This window comes from Anser brachyrhynchus, assembly GCF_964034855.1.
Source record: "Anser brachyrhynchus genome assembly, chromosome: 27".
Taxonomy (NCBI): domain Eukaryota; kingdom Metazoa; phylum Chordata; class Aves; order Anseriformes; family Anatidae; genus Anser; species Anser brachyrhynchus.
In genome coordinates this window covers 2,194,847-2,215,431 of record NC_137720.1, presented here as the reverse complement: position 1 = coordinate 2,215,431, position 20,585 = coordinate 2,194,847, and the positions used below count along the sequence as shown (strand labels likewise).

General features: G+C 53.8%; 2 protein-coding genes across 5 annotated transcripts in view; one reads left to right on the top strand and one right to left on the bottom strand.

Annotated features, from left to right (window-relative positions):
* The first annotated feature begins 4,355 nt into the window (after positions 1–4,355).
* The window catches only part of LOC308183251 (interleukin-20-like), a 31,617-nt gene continuing 15,387 nt past the window's right edge, over positions 4,356–20,585 (top strand). Inside the window, exons 1-2 of the mRNA XM_080569057.1 lie at positions 4,356–7,360; positions 9,538–12,960. The gene's annotated coding sequence lies outside the window, so the exon portion shown is untranslated. The remainder of the gene's footprint in view (positions 7,361–9,537; positions 12,961–20,585) is intronic.
* Positions 11,397–19,630, bottom strand: IL10 (interleukin 10). 4 transcript variants are annotated; one of them, XM_080569055.1, is made up of 5 exons: positions 18,067–19,630; positions 16,639–16,701; positions 16,255–16,407; positions 15,564–15,629; positions 11,397–15,264 (listed from the first exon to the last, which is right to left on the bottom strand). In XM_080569055.1, the coding sequence occupies exons 1-5, from the start codon at positions 18,223–18,225 to the stop codon at positions 15,172–15,174; spliced, it is 534 nt and encodes a 177-aa protein (XP_080425181.1). In that variant the 5' UTR covers positions 18,226–19,630; the 3' UTR covers positions 11,397–15,171. The 4 variants fall into 4 exon arrangements, 3 of the variants coding, with proteins under 3 accessions (XP_080425181.1, XP_080425182.1, XP_080425180.1); XM_080569056.1 differs by having other exon boundaries at positions 11,397–13,032; XR_013942362.1 differs by having other exon boundaries at positions 12,993–13,032; positions 15,069–15,629.

Genomic DNA, 20,585 nt, shown 5'->3' with positions numbered 1-20,585 from the left:
TGGGGCCGTGGGGCTGTGGGTGCTGCGCCCGGGTGCCGGCAGGGGGAACTGCGCATCCGGCTTCGCAGCCGTGCTGTGGGTGCTGGGGCACGTGTGGTGCCGGGGACCCGGCTGCCACCGTCCCCGCTGTCACCCCTGCCTGCGCCGGCCGCTGTCCTGGTGCGCGCAGTGCGATGCGCTGGGATTTACAGCCGCTGGGAGCTGGTGCTGCTCGTCCCCGTGTGGGGCTGCAGCGTTTGCAGAGGGGGAGGAAGTAACAAAATCCCCAGTGCCATCCTCCTCCTCCTCCTCCTCCTCCTCCTCCTCCTCCTCTTCCTCCTCCTGGGCTCCCTCCTGGGGTGAAGAAGCCACCGAAGGGCTGCTAAGGGGGGGTGCAGGGTGTGTGGGGGCAGCAGCCAGGGCTGCAGGTGGGCTCATGCGAGTGGACGAGTCCTGTCGGGTGGTTTGACTCCAAACCCTCGCTTTTCATCGTGGACCTGAGTTTTTTCCCCGGGTGGTGGGGGCCGGGCACGAGGAGCCCCCCGCTGGGCTCTGAGCCCCGGGCAGGGGGTCCCCAGGGCGTCCCCCCGTGCACCCCGGGCGAGTCGGCAGCCGCTGAGCGGCGCGAGGGGCAGGTGACGTGTGCGAGTGGGTACATGGGAGCGCTGCCCACGAGCTCTGCCAAACCACAGAGCAGGAAGGCTCTGAGCGAGCTATACAAAAGGCTTTATCTGATTATTTGTTTCATAATTTCACGCTTGGAGCCGGGTTACTTTTCTTTCCGCTCCAGCCGATGGAGCTGTGCTTTTCCGATAGCACTGATTGAATGAGCCTCGTGCTGCTGCGGCTGCCGGCGCTGCGGCAGCCTCCTCGCTAAGCCAGCTTCGGGCTTTTATTTCGGGGGCACCCCTCTCCTGGATGAGATCTGCCCCAGTACGCCCTGGGATGGGGCTGTAAGTGCCGGGCTTGGGGGTCCTGGGGGGGGCTCTCTCAGCCTTTCCTTCCCAGCTGGAGAAGTTCCCAGGTGCTGCGAGGATTCCTGAGGCTGTCGCAGCGTGGGTTGGGATGTGCACCCCACAGCGCAGGTTGGGGTGACCAGGCTGTGGTGTGGGTGCTGGAGGTGCTGGAGCAGCCGTGGTGACCTGGAGGGGCTGCCCCGAGGCTCCCCGGCTCACTGGGGCTCCTTGGCTCACACATCTTCAGCCCCAGCACTCTCCTGACGCTGCCTCTTGCTGCTTGTAATGGGACTGATGGATGCGATCGGCTTTGCTCTCCCCACCTGCAGGAGAGCTTGGAGGTGTTTTCAGTCTACGTCTGGGTGAAATTCCATCCTGGTTGGGTCCAAAGTTCACTCCCATGCCACCAGGTTTGGAGTGCCACACGAGACCCCCGGGGACCCTGGGACTGTGACCAGCTGCTTGCACAGGACCCGCGCTGCTATCGTCAGAGAAGGGCCAGTCCCGGGCCTTCCCCAGCACCTCCCCTTTCCAGCAGCTCCAGTTCACTACCAGTTCATCAGAGCTGTCGCTTCAAGCGCTTCTTGGCCTGGGAGGCTCCTGCGTTGGGCCAGGTAAGACCAGCTCGCCCTGCCTGGCTGCCCGCGGCGTGCTGCGGACTGAAGCAGGGTCCCCATTTGTGTGGGTCCTGTCACTTTTTCCTTCCTGCCCTTGAGCATCTCTCCAATGAAGCCCACGAGGACCAGGTGCTGTGCTGCAGCTCTGCTCCATGCCAGGCTCCTGGCCCTGGCTGCCCCGAGTTCCCTCTGTGCCCAGTTCCTGGTGAACTGGAAGTGTTGTTTGCCAGGGGCTCTGTCTCTTGTTAAGCCAGCTTACTTTATATATATAAATATTTAATATTATATATTACGTATATGGTTTAAGCAAGGCCCATGCTGCCAGGAGGGACAGGAGGAACAGCCTCGGCAGTGACCACAGGGAGAGCATCCCCACGTCGTGGGCGGTGGCTCCACGCAGCACCTGTGACAGCTCCCAGCAGCACCGACAGCATGGAAAAAATGTCAGGAAAGACTGAGGCTGGGCGATGCACTGACTGAAAAGCTTGTGTCGTTTGTCATTTGCATGTTGTGTGTGGTGCCAAGTGCTTGGCGCAAGACCCCAAAGCCAAAAGTCAGGTCCTTGCCTTCGCTGCGAGGCCATGTCTCGATCACTGTATTTGGATGGGGGATGCAGGCTGGCACGTTGCTGCTTTTGATGAACTGTTTGAACACAAGCGTGGAGCGGTGGCACCGAGCATGCAGCAGTCGTGCGGGGAAGCCTTTGGGATCGCTCATCCTGCTCCTGGCTAGTGCATGGGCTGCTCCGAGAAGTGCTGCTGTGGGATGCTGTTGTGCAAGAGAGCAGGAAGGAAAGAAGTCAAATCCCACAAAGGTGCTGCAAGAGAAAGAGCGAAGGAGCTCTGGTGACCTCCTCCAGTCACTCTTGCAAAAGCCAAGTAGGGAGGAGTCATTTTCTTCAGCTGCCAAGTTCCAAAACAGTGAGCTAATACTTAAAGCCCTAACAGTAAGTCATGTCCGTTTGCACAATGCAGATCGCTCTACAGAAGCGGAAATGTGGACTGCACAAATATGTACAGCATTGAGAGGTGTGAAGCGCAGGCTAATTTTTCCAAGGGCTCAGCCCACAGCTGCCGTTAGCTCTCAAGGGCTTGCGCAGGTTCAATGTTTTGGAAAGAAGTTTTTATAAACAAACGTAATCCTAGCAATAAAAAGCCAAACGTTGTCTTTGTGGGGCGGGGGGTCTGAGGTTTGTATTTCCTTTATTACTGAAAGCCAGTTCTGGAAATCACAGTGCTTACTGACACAAACCTCAACTCCAGCGTGAAGGTTTGCGGCTTGAAACGTTGTTTGGGGAGGGAGATGCGGAGAGCGGAGCAGAGCAGAGCGCCCCGGGGAGAGGCAGCAGCTGGCTCTGCAAAACCCGTCCCAGCCCAGTATGGGCACTGCAGGTCTCGTGGTGGTGGTCACTGCGGCTCCCGGGGTCTCCCGTGTCCCCCCCATTCCTCTAGCCTGGGGCTGGAGCCCCCTGGTCCTGGCTTTGGGCTCTGCACAGCTTCACCCACCCGGCAGCCGCTTCTCCTCCCCTTCCCTGCATGAATCCCTTCAGAGGGGCCCTGCGCTCCCTGCAGCACGCTGCCAGACTCTTTTTTCTGTCACTGCTTTCATACAGTCTGTCTAGGTGGATGAAAACAGAGGTCTATTTTCTGTAAAGATGTTGATACTAAAAGGAATAGCTGGGTCAGTGTGGGCGTTGGGTGAGAACAGACTTACTCATACAGGGCGATATTTTGTTGCTTCGGGTTTGAAAGCAAAATTTTTAGACAGATTTGTTCAAAAAGTGCTGTAAATAAATAGGCTGTAGAGGAGAGAAGAGGGCAGCCATGAGCTGGGGAAATGTATGACAGTGTTTCCTTTCCCATGCAAGGTGTGGATGAAAAAAAGCAGTGTGAAGGAATACAGCTTTTGGGGAGAGACGAGACCAGTTCTGTACGTCATGCTTAGTAAAAATGCTCAAAGGGGATCTAAGATAAAATCGTTGAGCAAAGGCTCTGTTGTGGGGCAGGGAGAGGTGGTGGCCACCACTCCTCGCAAGCCCTTCCAGCTGCGGTGGGAGCAGAGCACAGAAACCCGGTGACATGGGTGCCGTGGGGGTGTCCTGGGCCAGGCTGGGGCAAGGGTGGTTAGTTGGGATTCTGGAGAACCCAGTGCCCCCAGTGGGTGGGTGCCCTCATGGCTCCATGTACCCACAATCTGGGTATCTCGGGCTTTCTAGCACCCAAAGGTGCAGGGTTAATCCTCGTACGGGATACATCTGAGCCTTCTGGTATGGGTAGATCCCGTGTTACCTTGCAAGTCAGCTAAGCATTGCCCTGTTGGTGTTTCAGGGTGATATTTCCATTCCCCTCGGCCCTGCTGAGTAGGTGACATTCTGCAGCCCCCACACCATGAGCCTTGGACCCAGCTCGGAGGCTCCCCTGCACCCCAGGGTGCGAGCAGCCACTGCTGCGGGGTGCAAAGGGGGCACCTGTGCGGAGGAAAGGTTGGCGAGCTTCTCTGCTTTCCCCTGGGCTCTGTCGTACCAGACCTTCCTCCCAAGGGGAGCCTGCGGTTTATCTCAGCAGCAGAGAGCTCCCCTGGGGCAGGAGGATCCTGCAGCATCCTCGCACCGCTGGTGGGGGCCCAGGCCACCAGCGGGGGGACAGATTGGAGCTTTCAACAACGTGTTTTTCTCTTCCCACTTTTCAGCGTGGAAATGCTCTGAAGCCATGAGTGATTTGGGAACAGGAGGAAGTTGTCCGGAGCCAAATTTGTGAAGGTCTTCGTTTGCTCCTCAGTAGCTTCAGCAGGTAAATACCAACACCGCAATCTCCGTACATCTGTAGTCATGTCAAAAAGTGCAGCCTGACCTTTGCTTGGCCTTAAAAGAAGACATAGATGGCTAATTTCAACTAGAAGCTAAAGATGAGCCACCAAGATAAAGGGCAACGAGATTAGCAAGAGATACTCTTGCATGCTTACTCTTTATGAAAATACCTCAAACATAACTGGAAACCAGGAGTGGTAGCACAGACGATGGCAGATAAGCGCTGTATCCCACCCCCACCCCTGGAGCAGACTGTCAGCACCTCAGGCTGATAACCACGGGCAGCTCTGAGGTGCTGGTGCCTCGGACATGTGTGCTTGTCCCGGCCCGATGGGGACATCCAGCCAGGCCTCCTGCCACCAAAGCATGCCTCGGTGTCCCTTCCTTCAGCAGCTCCTTGGCCTTTGCTCTTGCTCCTTCCCAGAGCCAGGACCAGAGCTGGACGTCCTCCCAGGGCCTGCTCCTCTAGTCGTCCTCCTGCTCTCCCCCTGGGCCTGTCTTCAGCTTTGGAGGAGTGGGACAGGCTGCAAAGGGCGTCCCTGGCCTCTGAGGGCTGCGTTTTGTAGCTCCAGACACAGAGCATGCGTGGGCCTGAGCGCAGTGACAAAACCAGGAGGCAGCTTCATCCCCGAGGCTTCCCACACGTGGAGCTTGCCTCTGAACAGGTCTTCTGGGAGGGCTCAGAGCCATTCTCCTGTGTATCTGGCTTATGGCCTAACTCCTCCGTGCCTCCTTCCTTCACGTTACACCCTGTCCTGCCGTGGGGCCTCTGCCCTGGCTTCTGTGAAGCTGGTGCTGGGCTGGCTTCGTCCTGGGCCCAGCCTCCCTCCTGCAGAGTGGCGCCAGCTCCGCATGGCAAACATCCCTTCAAAACCGCAGGTGAAAGAGCTCAGATGTCCACCGGCACCCCTCGCTGCCACAGGCACTGAGGGGATGGGGTTTGGGCCAAGGGTCGGTTCTGCCCCGGAGCTGAAGCTGTGGAATTTCACGTTGTGTTATTTAACCTTTGAGCGTTCTTGTCCATCACGTATGTATGTGCTATGACGTAGCTGCCCAGCACTTCAAGTAAATTCAAGGGACTGTACGTGTGACTTGCTGACTCTGAAGGAATATGTGAAAGATTCACTGCATCATTTTAAATTTTCAGTAGTTGGTAGGAAAATAAACGCTCTCTCCTCACCCCACCTTATTTTTAGCAGCAAACTTCCTGCTGAGGAAAAAAAATATATTTCACACTATTGAGGGGATTGGTTTTGATCAAAAACCTGGCTCTGCTCCAGGTAGATCATCAGTGTTTGCCACTACCTGAGAGATGAATCACAAAGATCTCGTTTCCTTGTCTGCCGATGCCAGAAGTAGTTGCTGCTCTTGCAGGGACAGAAGCGGGGCCCGGAGAGCATGCAGTACCCAACCTCCCCCTCCGCAGCCACGTGCCGCCCGCTGCCCGCTCGGTGTTGGCCAATGCTGGCCGTCCCCACGAGGACACGCTGTCCCCAGGGCCGCCGGGGTTGTGCGGGACAGGAAGGCATGTTGTGCAAGGGATGCAGACAGAGATCAGAACAGAGCAGGACTAAGCAGTTGTGCATAACAGACTACTTTGTTCATGCCCCTACTTTTCTTATGACAAGGATTATGAGTTAGAGTAGGTATTTTTCCACCTATGTACTATCAGTACTAGTAAACCTGTTCTCAGTGTAGTAGAAGCTAACCATAGCCTTCTGTTGGCCATGTAGACTTTGCAGTTGGTTATATTTCCAGTCTGTTAGTACCCCAGGTGTGCTAGGCCTTCAAGCAAGGCTTAGATTTTGCCTTGGTGATGGTTCAGAGCTGTTCTGTTTGCTTCCTACCTGCTGGTGGCCTGTGCTGGGGGATGTATGGACCTCTCTGTCCCAGCACCCCACAGCCCCTGCAGCACTGAGCCTGAAGGTAACCCCAGGAGGTAAGGGAGGGCTTCAGCCTGCCCTCTGGGAGCATTAGGTCCGGTCTGAAGCTGCACTGCACAAGTCCTGGACCAGCTCCCTTTGCGGTGCCTGCTCCAAAGCCTGGCTGCGATGTCTCTTCTGTGGTTTAACTGGAGGCTGCCCTTGCCCCGGCTGCCTTTCAGACCTCACGGGTCAGACCTCGTTATCAGGAGCTGATGGTAAGCTGCACAATTTAGAAATGCAAAGCTTTTTGTGAAATATCAGATGATGGTAGTATTTTTCTGAGAATTGGGATTGGGGTCATCAGAGGGTTGTCAGGATTTCCTGCTGCAGTGCTTGGAACGACCAGTATTGGCACAGCTAGTCGCTTAGTGCTCACGAGTGCCAAACTAGTAAAGGGCCAAGCATTAGTCTTGCTTGACCCTGTGGTTAGACAGAGTCTGCTGAGTGCTTGCTGAAGCTGACTGTAAAATCAGAGACTTTGGGCGAGGATATTTGCAGCAGAGGTTAAGGCAATGATGACTGATTGATAATTTAAACTCAGCTGTAAAAGTATCATGCCCAGGAGCATTAAAACAAGCTTTTCACTATGGTAAGGTACCAGCAGTGGGAAGCTGTCAGCAGGTTGTAGAGAGGGTGTGCGGGATGTGCTGATCGCAGGAGTTGGGGTCAGCATTGTAAAAGATTCAGGAAATGACTTTTCAACTCAGGAAAAAAGAAACTTGGCATTGTTTTCAAGAAATGAACCTTGTAGTCCAGCCTCAAAATACCAAATTGCTTGGAGTGGAGAAGATTTTGTTGCTTCAGGGTGTGATGAAATGGTGGAGAGAAGCTGTCAAGAGGCAAAGGGTAGCACAGCACGGAAAGCAGAGGTGTGAAATGAGAACAGGCTGGTGCAGACCACCGAATTGCCATCCCTAGCAAACCAGGGTTTTGTACCGACTTTGTGGGCTGCGATCTCCATCTCCTCCTCAATCAGAAAGCCCAGGGAAGCGCTCAGACTTGGGCATCCAAAGAGCTGACATGCCTGGGATTAATTTGATGATTTTCCTTCCTTCCTCTGTATCATTGTCTAACCAGGTGAGTCCCTGCATCTGAACTGTGCTCTGTCCCTTTCACAAACTAATGGGTTAACAGGTGGAATAGGACAAAAAAATGTCACAGGGTTTGTGCATCTCTCTGTCCTACGTCAGCCTGCTGCTTCACCCTGACGGTGTCCTGTAAACCACCCGGGGCTCGGTTTCGACACCAAGCACTGAATCCTCCCCAAACCCTCATAATGTATCAGGATAAAGTGATTTAGAGCTGAGAGGAAAGCAAGTGGCTGCTGTTCCTGTTAGGTGGCTGCTTTGCCAGCCTGCCGCTGGTCTCTGTATTGCTGAGGGTAACCAGCCCTTAGTCATTGTGAAACCACCTGCGTGCGGAGGAGACGCGCGCGGAGCGCGCTGGGCGCCGCTGCGGGGCGGGCGCCGGGGGCTCGGCAGGCGTGCAGAGCCCGGCACGCCGCATGGGAAAGGAGCTTCGCTGAAAGCGGGCGCCTTGCTGAGAACTGGCCCCTTCGCTCCCGAAGCTCCCTGCGCAACCCCCATGCACCAGCCGCAGGTGCGGTGGGGGGAATCGCTTTGCTTTGCACATCCCATGGCTCCTTTTATCCGGCCCTTTTGCTTGTGATTTGCCGTCTGCTCTGCACGGTTTCTGGGGCAACAGCAGAAGCTGTGCAGGGGCTTCTCCAGCCTGGTGCGTTGTGGCTGATGCCCGTATCCACCGACTGTGTGTGCCCCTTGGGCATGAGAGCCTGAGACGGGAGCACAGGTGGCAGCGGTGGGGCTGCTCCTTTCTGCTTCCCCATGTTTATAGTAGCACTGCACATGGAAAAGGACATGGGTGGCTCTTCAAGCTTTATTACACTGGAGTGTTGCTGGTAAACGGTAATTACGGAGAAACGAAATGGAAATGGCCAGGTGCAGTGCTTTACCAATGACTGACATGCTTGTTTTTTGATAGGGGTGTTTCATGGGGTGTTAATACACGTTTTTTTGTTTTTTTGTTTTTAGTTTTTGCCTTGCTGTAGAGGAATAGAGGAGTTTGTGATAGGAACCCACAGTGCTCAGAAAAGGGCTAGGACAGTCTGCTGCACGGTGTTAGAGGAGAAACCCTGCTGTTGGGGCAGCTGGCGAAATCTTTCCTCCCAAAATATTTGCCCTCAAATCTCAAAGTCTACAGAAAACGGATGGCTTGGGCTTTTGCAGGGGACGAGGTGACGCTTGAACTGTTTGAATTCCTAAGTGAGGAGAGAGGCTTGTGCCTACAGAGCCTGGAGCTATGCGGGGTGCCCGGCGTGCAGGGCCCTGTCCCCAGGCAGGCATCTGCCTGCACACGCCGGAGCAAGCGTCGCCGGTCCTTGGGAGCAGGAGCATCCGCTCGTATGCCACCCCTGCAAGAGCCCTGCTCGTCACCCCACTGAGACCGAGAGTGAAAAGGCAGTTTGTAATCCCGAGAGCGGGCAGGGCCGCTGTGGGGACAGCCCCGTGCTGCCTCCTGGCCCCGTGCGTCAGACCCCATGCCGCAGGGTGCAGCACCACCGCCCGTACAAGCCTCTCGCTATGAGACAGCCGGAGCCGCTGCTCCTCCATCTTACGGGTAACGCCGGAGCACAAATGAATAGGCGTTGAGCTTAGATTTCACTCGTCGAAATACTGAAAGTGGAGCCCCACAGAGCGGGGTGGGATTGGCGCCTGCGCGTAGGTTTTGCCCTGTCTCAAAAAGGATGCTCGGGTCTCGTGCACGTGCACCGGTGACTCCGCAGGATGCTGGCACCCTGGACGAGGACGAGCCCTTCCCAGAAACCAGGCCCTGAGCACTAACAGCGTGGTGCTGTTCTGCTGCTGGCTTTAGTAACCCTGCTGCACTGCGGGTGAGCCAGGCTCTTGCCACCACAGCACAAATAGGAAAGTGCCAGCCCGTGAGCCCCGTGCCCGCTTCCTCCTGCGCCGCTCTGGTGCCGTGTGTGCTGCGCTGGGGCGCGCTGCTCAGCGCTCTCACTGCTCCTGACCTCTTTCATGACAAAAGCCCCATTTTCAGGGTCACGTGGTACTGAAATCTAGGGCACAGAGAGGCATTAGTGGCCCAACCTGTTAAAAAAGTTAAATAACAAGTGTTAACTGTAACCACAGCAGAAATCAGGAAAGTTCTGAAAGCTTCCGCAATTTAAAAATTGTAAAAAGCAGTGCTTGTTTCTTTTGGTTTTGTCCATTTAGGGCTTCAGTGCCATCATACCACCAAAAGGAAAGTTTCTGAAGAGAAAAAAGAAAAAACAGAAGAAACTACTCCTTCAGGAGGCAGATGCTCTGATGAGTTGCCGCTCAGCACGTTCCTTATTTCAAGTGAAATTTATAGCCATGCATAGCTAATGCTCGGGCACTTTTGAAGTCCTTAGGAGCTTTATCCATGTGTGCGTGTGCTCATGCATGATTTGCAGTGACGTGACTGAAGTGCTATTGAAACCACTGACTTGTCTGTGCACACCCTGCATGTGTGCTCTGTCTGTTTTCTGTCTGGGCACTGCGTTCTCCCCAGATCTGGACATCTCTCTGATGAAAGCCGTGGAAGGACAGAGTGACTGCCTCCACCGCGGCACCTTGCAGAGAGCGGAGAGCTGCCGGTGCTGGGCCGGCGAGCCCGCTCCCGTGCCTGCTGGCAATGATTCATCTGTTGCGGCTCAGCTGCTTTCACCATGAAAATCCCTGCCTGCGTGATGGCACGGTTGTGCAAGCCTGGACTTCTGCGGCCCCACTGCGCTGTTCCTGTCCCGGTCCCGTGCTACAGTGTGTGCCTTGGTCTCGTGGGGCTGCAGGGAGCAGGCGGCTCCGAGCAGGGGCCGGGCTTCTGCTGAGCAACTGCTGGCTGGACTTTTTAAAGAGGAAAATAAACTATTGGGAGCTTGTTTTTGGCTTTACCCCCTGAAAGAAGCCTCACTGGTGCCTCTGGAGGATGGGTCATGGTGGGAGCCAGGTGTGGGTTATCGTGCTGCGTTACGGCAGGCCAGATCAGCCGCAGTGCTCCTGCTGGGTTCATGTTCTGGCCAGATCCTGACCCCTGGCTTGCTTCATGTTTTGGGAGCTGAAGGTCTGGTCAACCTCCCCTGGCTGTAGACCAAATCTCCAGTTCTTTTCCTCCAGGGTTTTTTTATATATATATATATATATATATATATATATATATATATATATTTAACCCTAGAAGTGGTTTAACCGTGTGCAACCCACACCAGACTGAAATCTCTGCGGCCCCATGTTGCCAGCCAGGAGGTGTGGCGCTGGGCCTGGCGAACAGCTCGGGCTCCTTTAGGTGAGCAGTCGGCACGTGGCTGGCTCAGGCTCCCAGGTAGCAGGGCTGCGTGTCAGGAAGCCGCTCAGGCAGCGGGGGTAAGCTATCACGAAGGAGATACCCAGCAAGGAAATCATTTGCTTCTGTGGGATTAAAAAAAAAACAAACAGAAAACCACCATCTCTGAGATCTGTGAGAGTCCTGCGCTGTTACTGTAACACCCAGACTGACACTGAGATTGGCAGGAACTACCTCAGCACTACGTGGTGTGGGATAACGCGCCGCTGCCGCCGGCCTCTGGCGCAGCAGCTTTCGGGGTGCACGAGCGGCATTTTTGCTGAGCCCAGCACAGCCCTACGGGGCCGCTCCCTGCCCCAGTCCCAGGGCTGGGTTTTAAATACCAGAGATTAAGAAGCAGTGGATGGAACAGGGATGCAGGGAGGGACACGTTCGCGAGGGTTAATTCAGCTGAACAAGGCTGCGGGCAGGGAGATCCATGCTGAAGGCACCTCTGAGCTGTCAGCAGAGCCTGGATTTGCCCTGCTGGGGGACGTCGCTTTCATAGTCTGAGTTTGCTCTTTTTTTGTGCAAAATGGTGTGCAGGGAGCGCTGTCCCGTTTGGGTTTGCAGAGAGGCCACAGCAGCAGGGCCTCATCCTGAGCTCACCTGTCCCCAGCGCAGTGCCCTGGGCTCGCTGCTCCGCTCGTCTCACGCCAGCTCCGACTGTGCATGGAGCTCACCCTGTGATGCCATCCCTCTGCTGTGGTAAAAGACATTTCCCCCCCCCCCCCCCCCCCCAAACACTGATGTTTTTGGAGTGTGTTGGTTGACACTGGGGCCCACGGTGTCTCTGCGGGGTGGCCGCAGCGCCTGATGCGCGCAGCAAACGCCAGGCCAGGACGCAGCCCGGGTGGTGCTGGTCTGAGTCGTGAGCCACAGGGGATGACTTGGAGCAGTGCCTGGTGTATCTCACTGCAGGCTGCCCTTTGAAAACCTGGGGTTTTCATTTCTTTTTTTTTTTTTTTTTCCCCTCCAGTTTTTGTTTATTTATTTTTAAGTTCATGTGTCCCAGGAGGGAGGGACAATTGTGGCCCGAGCTGACCCTGCAGAGGGCTGCCTGAGCTGCCTGAGAGCACGGCCAGAAATGAATCACGGCGATCGCTCCTTCACTGGCCGTTATTGCTCCATGACAGTTGCTGCCTTTGGTTGCCCAGGCAACTTCTGCTGGGTTTTCCAGAACACCCTTCCTAAAACTTCTTGAAGATGAGACATACATTTAGTCATAGTTGTGTTTGCATGCTTTTGTCTACCGGGTCCATGTCATGATGCAAACCTCCCCGCGTTTTGGTGACGAATGGCACAGGCTCGTTCACACGCAGCGTGTATGGGAATCTGGTGCTCGGTGCCCTGCCACTTGTTTCCCTCTCCCTTGAGTCAACCCATGCCCGGGGCTGGGAGCCCTATGGCACCTTTTTGCCTCCCCGCTTCCTCACCCAGTTTGGGAGGAGCAGGACTGCACCTCCGCACTGGTGGCCCTCAGGCCACTCAGCATCCCTTGCAGAGTGCTCAGCTCTCTGTCTCAGCCATCTTCCGTACCAAGCGGCTCCAGTAGTGCCAGGTAACTGGAAACCTTTGTTCTCCATACAGCAAGAGGCATCCCATCTGCTTCCTTCCTGTGGTTACTCTAACCAGAGTGACTGTGCTTTACTGAAAAACTCACCGCCGCCGAGCTGACGCTGCCTTTTCCCCGGGGCAGGGTGCTGAGCACCCATCTCACTCACGAGGGCCCTCGGGCTCCTGCCCCGAGCTGGTGCCTCGGGCGCTGCAATAAAAGTTGTGTAAAAGGGGTGAAAATGTATGCGGGACAGGGCAGGGAGCACATGCACCTGGCTTGCCTTGGATGAAGCTTTGAGGCACCGGGCAGCTGTTGCCAAGAATGCAAGGAATCTCCTGGGCAAACACAGCAGTCACACTGACAGACTCTGGAGTGAAGTTTAGACAGAAACTGGCTTCGAAATTGTCCTGTTAAATATTCTTGTTTCTAATGCAGTGAGGAGAGAAACCCCAGCTGCCAGCAAGCACTCAGTGTTCTGGCTGGCAAGCAAAGATGTACAAGCAGTGAAAACAGAAGAGGCCCGAAACTGAAACCGAAAGGCGCCGGGTGGGTGCCCGCCAGCAGCAGCTCCTGGTGTCGGCGAGAGCTGGGCTCTGGAAATGGCTGTGCCCGGGTTTGGTGGCGACGGAGCTGTGCCTTCGTGTGCACACACCTTCCCCTCCTCGGTCAGGTCCTCTGCCGGTGTATGCACGTGGATGTGCGTGGAGATGCGATCCCAAAGCGGAGGAAAAGCAAGCAGGTCTGTCGGTAACTAATGTTGGTCGAGAATGGAGCTGGCATCTCCTGTCTGATCCAGGATCAAGGCCTCATCCTGATGGAGAACAAATGCAAAGTTAAAAGCAGCTCAGTTGGCAGCAGTGCTGTGTGCTGTCAGTCAGGGGAGGGAGGGGCAGGGATGTTAGTCCTGGAGATTAGCAATGACATTTGGCACGTAAACTGTTATTTAACTGTAAAAGCTGCTCTGAAAAGGGCAATTGCTGAAATGCTTGTGAGAGGTAGAGGCTGAAGGGACCCACGCTGGGGCCAGCGTTTCTCCAGTGTAACTCAGAGGCTAGGAAATCGCTGGCAGGTAGTTTGTTCTAGGGAGTATTTCTGCCTCCTCGGAGATTTGCATTTAAATGTGAGGCCCACGGGTCGCCTTGCTTCCCTGCCCATTGATGCATGCATCGCCTGCTTGGTGGTCCTGCCTGCCCGGGGCCGTGTCCCGCTGGGCACGGCATCTGCACACTGCTGCTGGTCTACAGCGCGTTAACAGCTTGGAAGAACAGAAGAGAGGCTTTGTTCATCATGAGGTCTTTATTAGCAAAAATAAAAGGTTTCTTTTCATACAGATCCACGCGGAGCGGTTGATGCAGTAACAGCAGTTTTACACCCAGGCTCTGCTGGTGCGCGCTGCAGTGCCGGGGCTGTGCTCGGCTCCCTGCCACCCTGAAGGCAAAAAGCTCGGTGGAGAAGCAGCAAGGAGCTGGCCTGAGCACCCGTAGGAAGGTGGTGTGGATTTTTGCAGCATCTGCCTCCAGCACTGCCCTCGAGCCAATGGCACCGTGTCGAGCAGCACCGCTGCTGCGGGGCAGGTCCTGCAGCGGTGCTGGGCACGCTGCCCGCAGGAATGCCCTTCTGTCCCCACGTGTCAAAAAGGAGTAAATCGCATATAAATAGACTAGTCAGTGGTAACTTACAAATGACAGGAAAGCAAACAGCAAACTGACAGTGGTTCATCATACTGGTGCCCTGATACTTCTAAATATTAGAAGCAAACGCCTTGGGGTTATTGGATTTCCCTCTGGCTCCGTGTCCTGCAGTGCACGTGGGGCATGCAGGAGACTGGGGGCGAGGCGGGTGAGGACCCCTAAAACAAGAGGCTCTCGGGGGGCAGTGGAGCCCCACTGCAGCCTCCTTCCCAGCCCCCGTCTGCTGCAGCTCCTTGTGCAGCCAGTTAGAAGCAAAACTGAATATTGCCAGCGCTGTGTGCAGCTTTATGAATTTGAATGCAAATTACCTGAGCCACCTTAAAATGGTGGTTAATTAAATACCCTCTAGCTTCTAAAAAGAAAAAACAAACAGTAGGTAAAACCCAATCAAAGACTGGAAAATACTAAGGTTAATTCTTAAAAGTGCAGAGTGTCTGACCCAGCGGCGCTGGAAGCCAGTTGACAGCAACATTTAAGTCAAGTTCTATTAGAACCAAAAGCTTAATTCCTATCACTACTTTTCTTTAACCTGGACTAATCTATAGGCTGAAGTCAAGAGGTGGGTTTTAACCGAGCTATTGCTGAGGCATGATCACATAGCATTTGCTGGAGTGCAGGACTTCCCTTGTAAAGGAGGAAAAAAAACCCCTGCCCTTGGTTACTTTTATGATTATTTTTCTCAGTGCAAGGCCATGCTATAATTTGGAATATTTCAGTGCCTAATTCCAACTGGAGAACCAGAGCTAGTGACATGGTTATGCATGGAAACATTTGATTGCATAAATAAATAGCTGGCAAGAATAGGAGCAGAGCGCTCACGGGGTGTTTGCAATTAAACTTTGCTCAACTCAGAGCTGGAAGAGCTCTTGACCAAGTGACCATGCTCAGAGCAATTGCACTCAGGATAAACTCAGCTCATTTACCTGCTCAGCAGAAGAATGCTGCTTTGGGTGTTTTGAAGCTATGAATAAAATAGCACTATTATAAACAGTATAAAATATTGAACAATAAATAGTAGTTTACAAGGTCATCATACTTTTCTCAAAATAAAAATGTGTAAACATAAACACTGAGGTATTAGAAATAATAAATATTAAATTCAATCGTTAAAAAAATAACTTTTAAATACAATACTAAACTTTAAGTTGCTGTTGACCTGTAATTCTTGCCCTGAGCCCTAGCATAACTTAGTCCTTCAGCCCAATGTGATTTCTGAAGAAGTAGCAGGACTTTGTGTGACAGCCGCCCCGCGGGCGCTTTCACTTCCTCCTCTTCATCAGCAAGTATTCTTCAATGTAGTTGATGAAAATGTCAAACTCCCCCATCGCCTTGTAGATTCCGTTCTCGTTCATCTGCAGGTGAAAGTCAGTTGGTGATTTTTAATTCACTGATACTGCGCTGCTGCGCTGCAGCTCAAGTGCGTATGCGATGCAGAATCCCTAGAAATGTTCTCTTTCCACCGAAAGCTCCAGTTTCTCTCTCCCCACCCACTCACGGAAACAGCAGCCGCTCCTTTGAGCCTCGCTCACTGGATTTCTCCGTATTAAGCATTCACATAATCAAAGGCTTCTGCCTGTTCAGCTCCTGACACCTGCCCTGATGTGTGAGGACAGCAGTAAAACCCACAGACCCACCCGCGCAAGGCACCCACCTTTTCAAACGTCTCCTTAATCTGCTTTATGGTTTTGCTCTTCTTCTCGCACGTGAGGAACCTGTGCTGCAGAGGGAAAGAGACCACGGCTTTAACTCAGCAGTTTTCCTTCCTGCTGCGGGTCCCTCGTCACTGCCGCCGCGGGTCTCCACCTTCCCCGTGCGTGCCCGAGCTTTTCCTCCGGTCGCCCGCAGCGGGCACCGGGGCTGCCTCGTGCCGTGCGCTGAGATCGGAGCCCGCCGGGACCCCGCTGTCAGCCCCGTGCTCTCCCTCCCTCCGGGCTCGGCGAGGGCAGGGTTGGTCCCGTCTGACTCAGCCTGCGTCTGGGGATGGGGTCACGGCCGAGGGAGTGAGAGGCATCGTCACCGAGACGGCAGCCGGGTAAGGGACAGACCCCCAGCCCCCCACCCGCTGTTTCTTCACCCAGGTTTTGTCAGGCTGCAAATAATCGGTGCTTCTGAGCATCTTTGCTGTTGTACTGGTTGTCTAATGGAGAGCACCCTCGTGGGGTCTGTGCTGTGCAGCACCAGACCCTGCCCCCTTCCCAGGCATCCCCACCTGGCTCCTGCCCCTATTTTCCTGCCCTTGGGGACACCCAGCTCCTGCTCCCCGCCTTGCTGCTGGTCTGGGACCAGCGCTGCTCCCCCGAGTGCCCGATTGCGCCCCGTGCCGCGGTGCTGAGCCCACTCACACAGCGCCTCATCATCGCCTTCAGGCTCAGCAGCAGGTTGCCCAGGTCGCCCACGCTCTGCTGGTGGTGCTCGCTGTTCTTGATGGCGCTGGGCAGGACCTCCTCCATGTAGAACCGCATCATCTCCGACACCGACTGGCAGCCGAAGGTCCCCTGGGGCGAGAGGAAGTGGCCGTGTTGGTGGCAGCACGCACCGGTGCCCTTACGGTGGTCAGAGCCCTCGCAGCACGGGGATGGCCGCATGCCAGCCCTGCCACAGCCAGCTGCAGAGCCATCCCTGGGGGACACCAGGGAATGCCCCCAGCTAGGATCGGCTTCCTTTCTTACAAAAAACGGGCTGAAGGATGGAGGGTAGTGGGCTTAGGTGAGAATTATGATTCTTACCTTAAATTCATCCAGCAGTTCGGAGCTGAGCAGCTGGATGCTAAGTTCGTCATCTTTGGATTGCTGTAGGAGAATACAAAAGAAAGATGAGCTTTACCTAGGCAGGCAGTACCGCTTCCCGCTGTGCCGCACCAAAGGATTGTTTTGCTTGTTTGCATTTACGGTCTCGCTGGAGCAAGCACAGAGCACCCTTTGGTTTCTCGCTCAGTAATGCGAAGTACAGGAATCCCTGTTTTTTTTTTGGTGGGGCCGAGGCAGCAAGCTCACGAAATCTCAAACGTCAGTTTGATTTTTTTTGTTAGCGTGAGCCTTCTGCCTGCGCTTGGAGCCCTGCATGCCCGCTTCAGCTGCAGGCGGTGTTTACATAAGAGCGCTGCCTGCAAACCGCACCAGCCCGCTTCCCAGATAGGTGTCAAAGTTACGGCAGCCGCTTCAAGAGAGGTCTCCGCGCAGCCTGGCTGCTCGCGTGCTCCCGGGGGCAGGATGGTTGCAGCCTGCTGCTGGCGTCCTGAGGGTCCCCACCCAGCGGGGCACCCCAAGGGGGCTTCGCCTCGTGGTGCTGCTGCTGTGCCTTCAGCTCCGGGGGGCTGGGGCGGTGCAGGGGGTGGGCTTACAGCGCCTAAAACATTGCCCTGTGGCGCTCGGAAGCTTTTCTGAGGGGTGAATGTTCACTCCTAACATTAACTGAAAGGTTTACAGCCAGCTAGAAGTCTTAAATCCCACCGGCAGCGTTCATTTGATACAAACGGTGGCATTAGTCTGGGTTTGAATCTGGAGGGTTATCTCGTTTTACTGCTAAATCGTACTGACACTAACTAAAATAGTAACCTGGGTGTGAGCAACCACCCCTGCCAGCACTGTGCAGAGGCAGATGGATGCTCTGAGTGCCTCGTGCTGCTGGCTCTGCGCCCTTCCTCCCTGCAGCCCCCGTCCCTGCGGCGCTGTGACCTTTCACAGGCACCCGACCAGGCGCTCCTTGCCGTAGGGTGCTCCAGTCCTTTGGTCATGCTTCTGTGGCTCTTTCAAAGAAAAGTCGGTAGCAGAAGATTCCCCTTTTCGTCTAGTATTGGTTTCAGAAGGGCTGGACCTCGTGGCCCTGAGGAAGAGTCTAGTCCCTTCCTCCTAATTCAGTGAATAATTTGCTCTGCAACGTTCAGGGGGAAGTCTGCCCAGCGAGGTCTGCAGGGTTCATTATGAAATTGCTCGAGTTCATTATAACTAAAACTAGGAAGAAAAACCTTGCATATTGTCTCTCAGCAAGCAACGAAACAACTTTTCTTGCCCACACGCAGCAGCCCATAACACCAGGCACGACCAAATAATTTCTGCCCAGGGGAAGCTGCTGTCCCCTCATCCAAATCACTGAACTCTGAGAAGAATAAAAGAGAAGGACAGGGACAAGGAGAGACAAAGCGGTGTCATACTTACAAAGTAGTCTTTAATCTCCTCGAACTTTATCCTCAGCTCCTTGAGCTTTGCAGGCAGGAGGTCAGACAAGTGGAGGCAGCCGGGCTCGGCGGGTGAGCACCTGGCAGGCTGGGTGCTGGCAGCCAGGAGCAGCAGCAGCGCCGCGCAGCAGGTTCGCATGCTGTGAAGATGAGTTCCTTTCCTCTTAGTCCAGCTCTCGGTTGAATTTCACTGGAGGGTAAAATGCAGATCTGCAGTCTTCACCTTGATTGAGCCCCTCATTTATACTCTCAAAACATCTCTCAGTTTCCTCTCCCCGCTTCCTGACGAGCAATATTAGGGTTATAAGTCATTCATTAAAAGCAAATGTCACTTGTGTTTCCCGTCAACTTGGTTTCCTGTTCTCTTGACCCCCCTCCCCTCCTCACACCCCATCAAATCTTTTGTGCTTAGACACTGCATTTTTTTTTCATTGCTTGCTTCTTGTAAATTTAAATGTGGCTAAAGAGGAAAGCTTCAGATACAATGAGAAGAAGAAAAGGTGCTGTGTGAGGTTACTTCTGCATTCTCACAGTCACTTTTTTATTTTTAGAAGAAAGCTCTATTGTTAGGGGAAAAAAATGTTTCTATTTTTAAATCTCCACGTCTAGCCCCCACTTAGGATCTCCAGCACCATGGATAATGCAGTAGCATTGCTTTTAATGAACTTGTTCAAATACATTGTCTCCTCATTTATCACCCTGATGCAAATACATGGCACTCTGAAATCTTTTTTTTATTTACTATTCAGTTAATGCTTATGTCTGCTAACATCAACATGAATTTGTACAGGCTCCAGCAGGCTCAGGAACGTGCTCCAAACTCCAGCTGGTGTTTCACCTGGGCACTAACACGATCACTCCTGTGCGTTGGGGATGTGGTGGGGAGCCCAGCCCGGCTCAGGCTGCGCCGCTGCTCGTGTCCTTTGCAGGGGAGAGGAGCTGGAGCTCAGAGCTTGGTGCTAGGACTCTCTCCTGCCTGCTTCCCCACCAGCAACGAGAGGAACAATCTCTTCTTAAGGTGTTTCTTAGCAGCGGCCTGTGCTTGTGATTTTAATTGGGCTTGTGTCATGGGAGCCGCTGTTTGCACACTGGTAGGTGGTGCCCAAGTGTCCAAGCAGGTCATGAACACTTTTGTTTCTCGTTCTTGAATCCTATTGCATTTCCTAGAAATAGGCAGTAACTTCGTCCAAGCCACCCAGTGCTGGCTCCATGAACTGGATGTGCTCTGCTAACCGAGACTCATTGTCCCAGCTGATAAAACTACCATTTCGGTGCTGAAGATAACTCCTCTGACGTCTGCCTTTTCCGTTTTCCTCTCTTTCACACTCTCTTTCCACAGATTTCTATACACACAGGCCCCTGCTTCCTCGCGATAGAGATTTCTGCAACAAATCTGTTGCTCAAGAAAGAGAAAGTGAAGATAAATTTGGACTTAGAGCGGCCATAGGGGGCCTTTGAAAGCTTTTCTGTTAGTTTGGAGTAGTGCGTCCCTCCCAGCCAACCTCCAGGTTGCTGCTTTGGACCCATCACTTCAACTCTCACCTCCCTCTCTGCACTGAACCTCTTTCCATGTGAGTTTGCAAACATCTGCGAATGAGCTTGTTGCAAAAAAATGCTGGAAAAATGCAAAGTATTGTTTGTTGACATATATTTTGATTTTTTTTAAGATGTTTTTAACTATTTTAGGAGCAAAAGAGAGGAATGTTCTGTGTCAGAGTATGCATGAGTAAGGGCAAAGTGATGAATTACTAATAATTGAAGGCCTTGAGGTAACTTCTCTTACTACAGTACCAGCGTGGGATTTTGTGTTCTGATTTGTTTTCCCTTTGATGTTAATATTGCTGCTTTTCCAAGGGACAAGAGGGAGAATCCTCCCGGTGAATTCTGCTAGTGAATCACTGCAGGGACACCAGAAGTTTTATGTGAATCACAGCATGTGTCATGAAGTCAGTCCCTGCTTTTCTTCCCCGCTCGAATGCATCAGTGCGGTTTCTTCCCTTGACCAGCAACAGAAGCTGTGAGAAAGGAGAAGAAAGAGCAGCAAAAATGAGTAGTTTTGAACATAACCCGTTTCTACCGGTGCTTTCAACCCCAGCTCCCACACTGCGAGATTTTAGTTTGGATTAACTCCAATCTGTCTCAGGTCAATGAGCTGCACGACCAAGACCTGGATGGCTGCGCAAATTTTACAGGGCCATCAAAATTTCTGTGCTGGGGTGCAGGGAAGGGGCAGGCTGTGATTCTCCGAGCACCTTGAGCTGGCCCCCATCTGTGCAGGGCACAGCTGGTGCAAAAGCAGTGAATTAAACCTGTGCGGGTTGGTGCAATCTGGGGAACGATGCAGCCTCAGGACCCGCTTTGCAAACCTAGCCCCTGCTCTGGGGGGTTGCTCTCAGCTCTCAGGTCTTAGTGCTTGGTTGAGGTGCTGGCACTGCTGGCGAGCATCAGCTCACAGAGGGCACAGAGATCCAGGGAGCTCCAGCCCCGGTGCTGGCCAAG

Coding starts and splice junctions, on each gene's coding strand:
- IL10 (XM_080569054.1), bottom strand. CDS start 18,225: ATGCGAACCTGCTGCGCGGCGCTGCTGCTGCTCCTGGCTGCCAGCACC. Junction 16,702..18,066: donor AGGAGATTAAAGACTACTTT/GTAAGTATGACA, acceptor ATTCTCCTACAG/CAATCCAAAGATGACGAACT. Junction 16,408..16,638: donor AACTGCTGGATGAATTTAAG/GTAAGAATCATA, acceptor CTCTCGCCCCAG/GGGACCTTCGGCTGCCAGTC.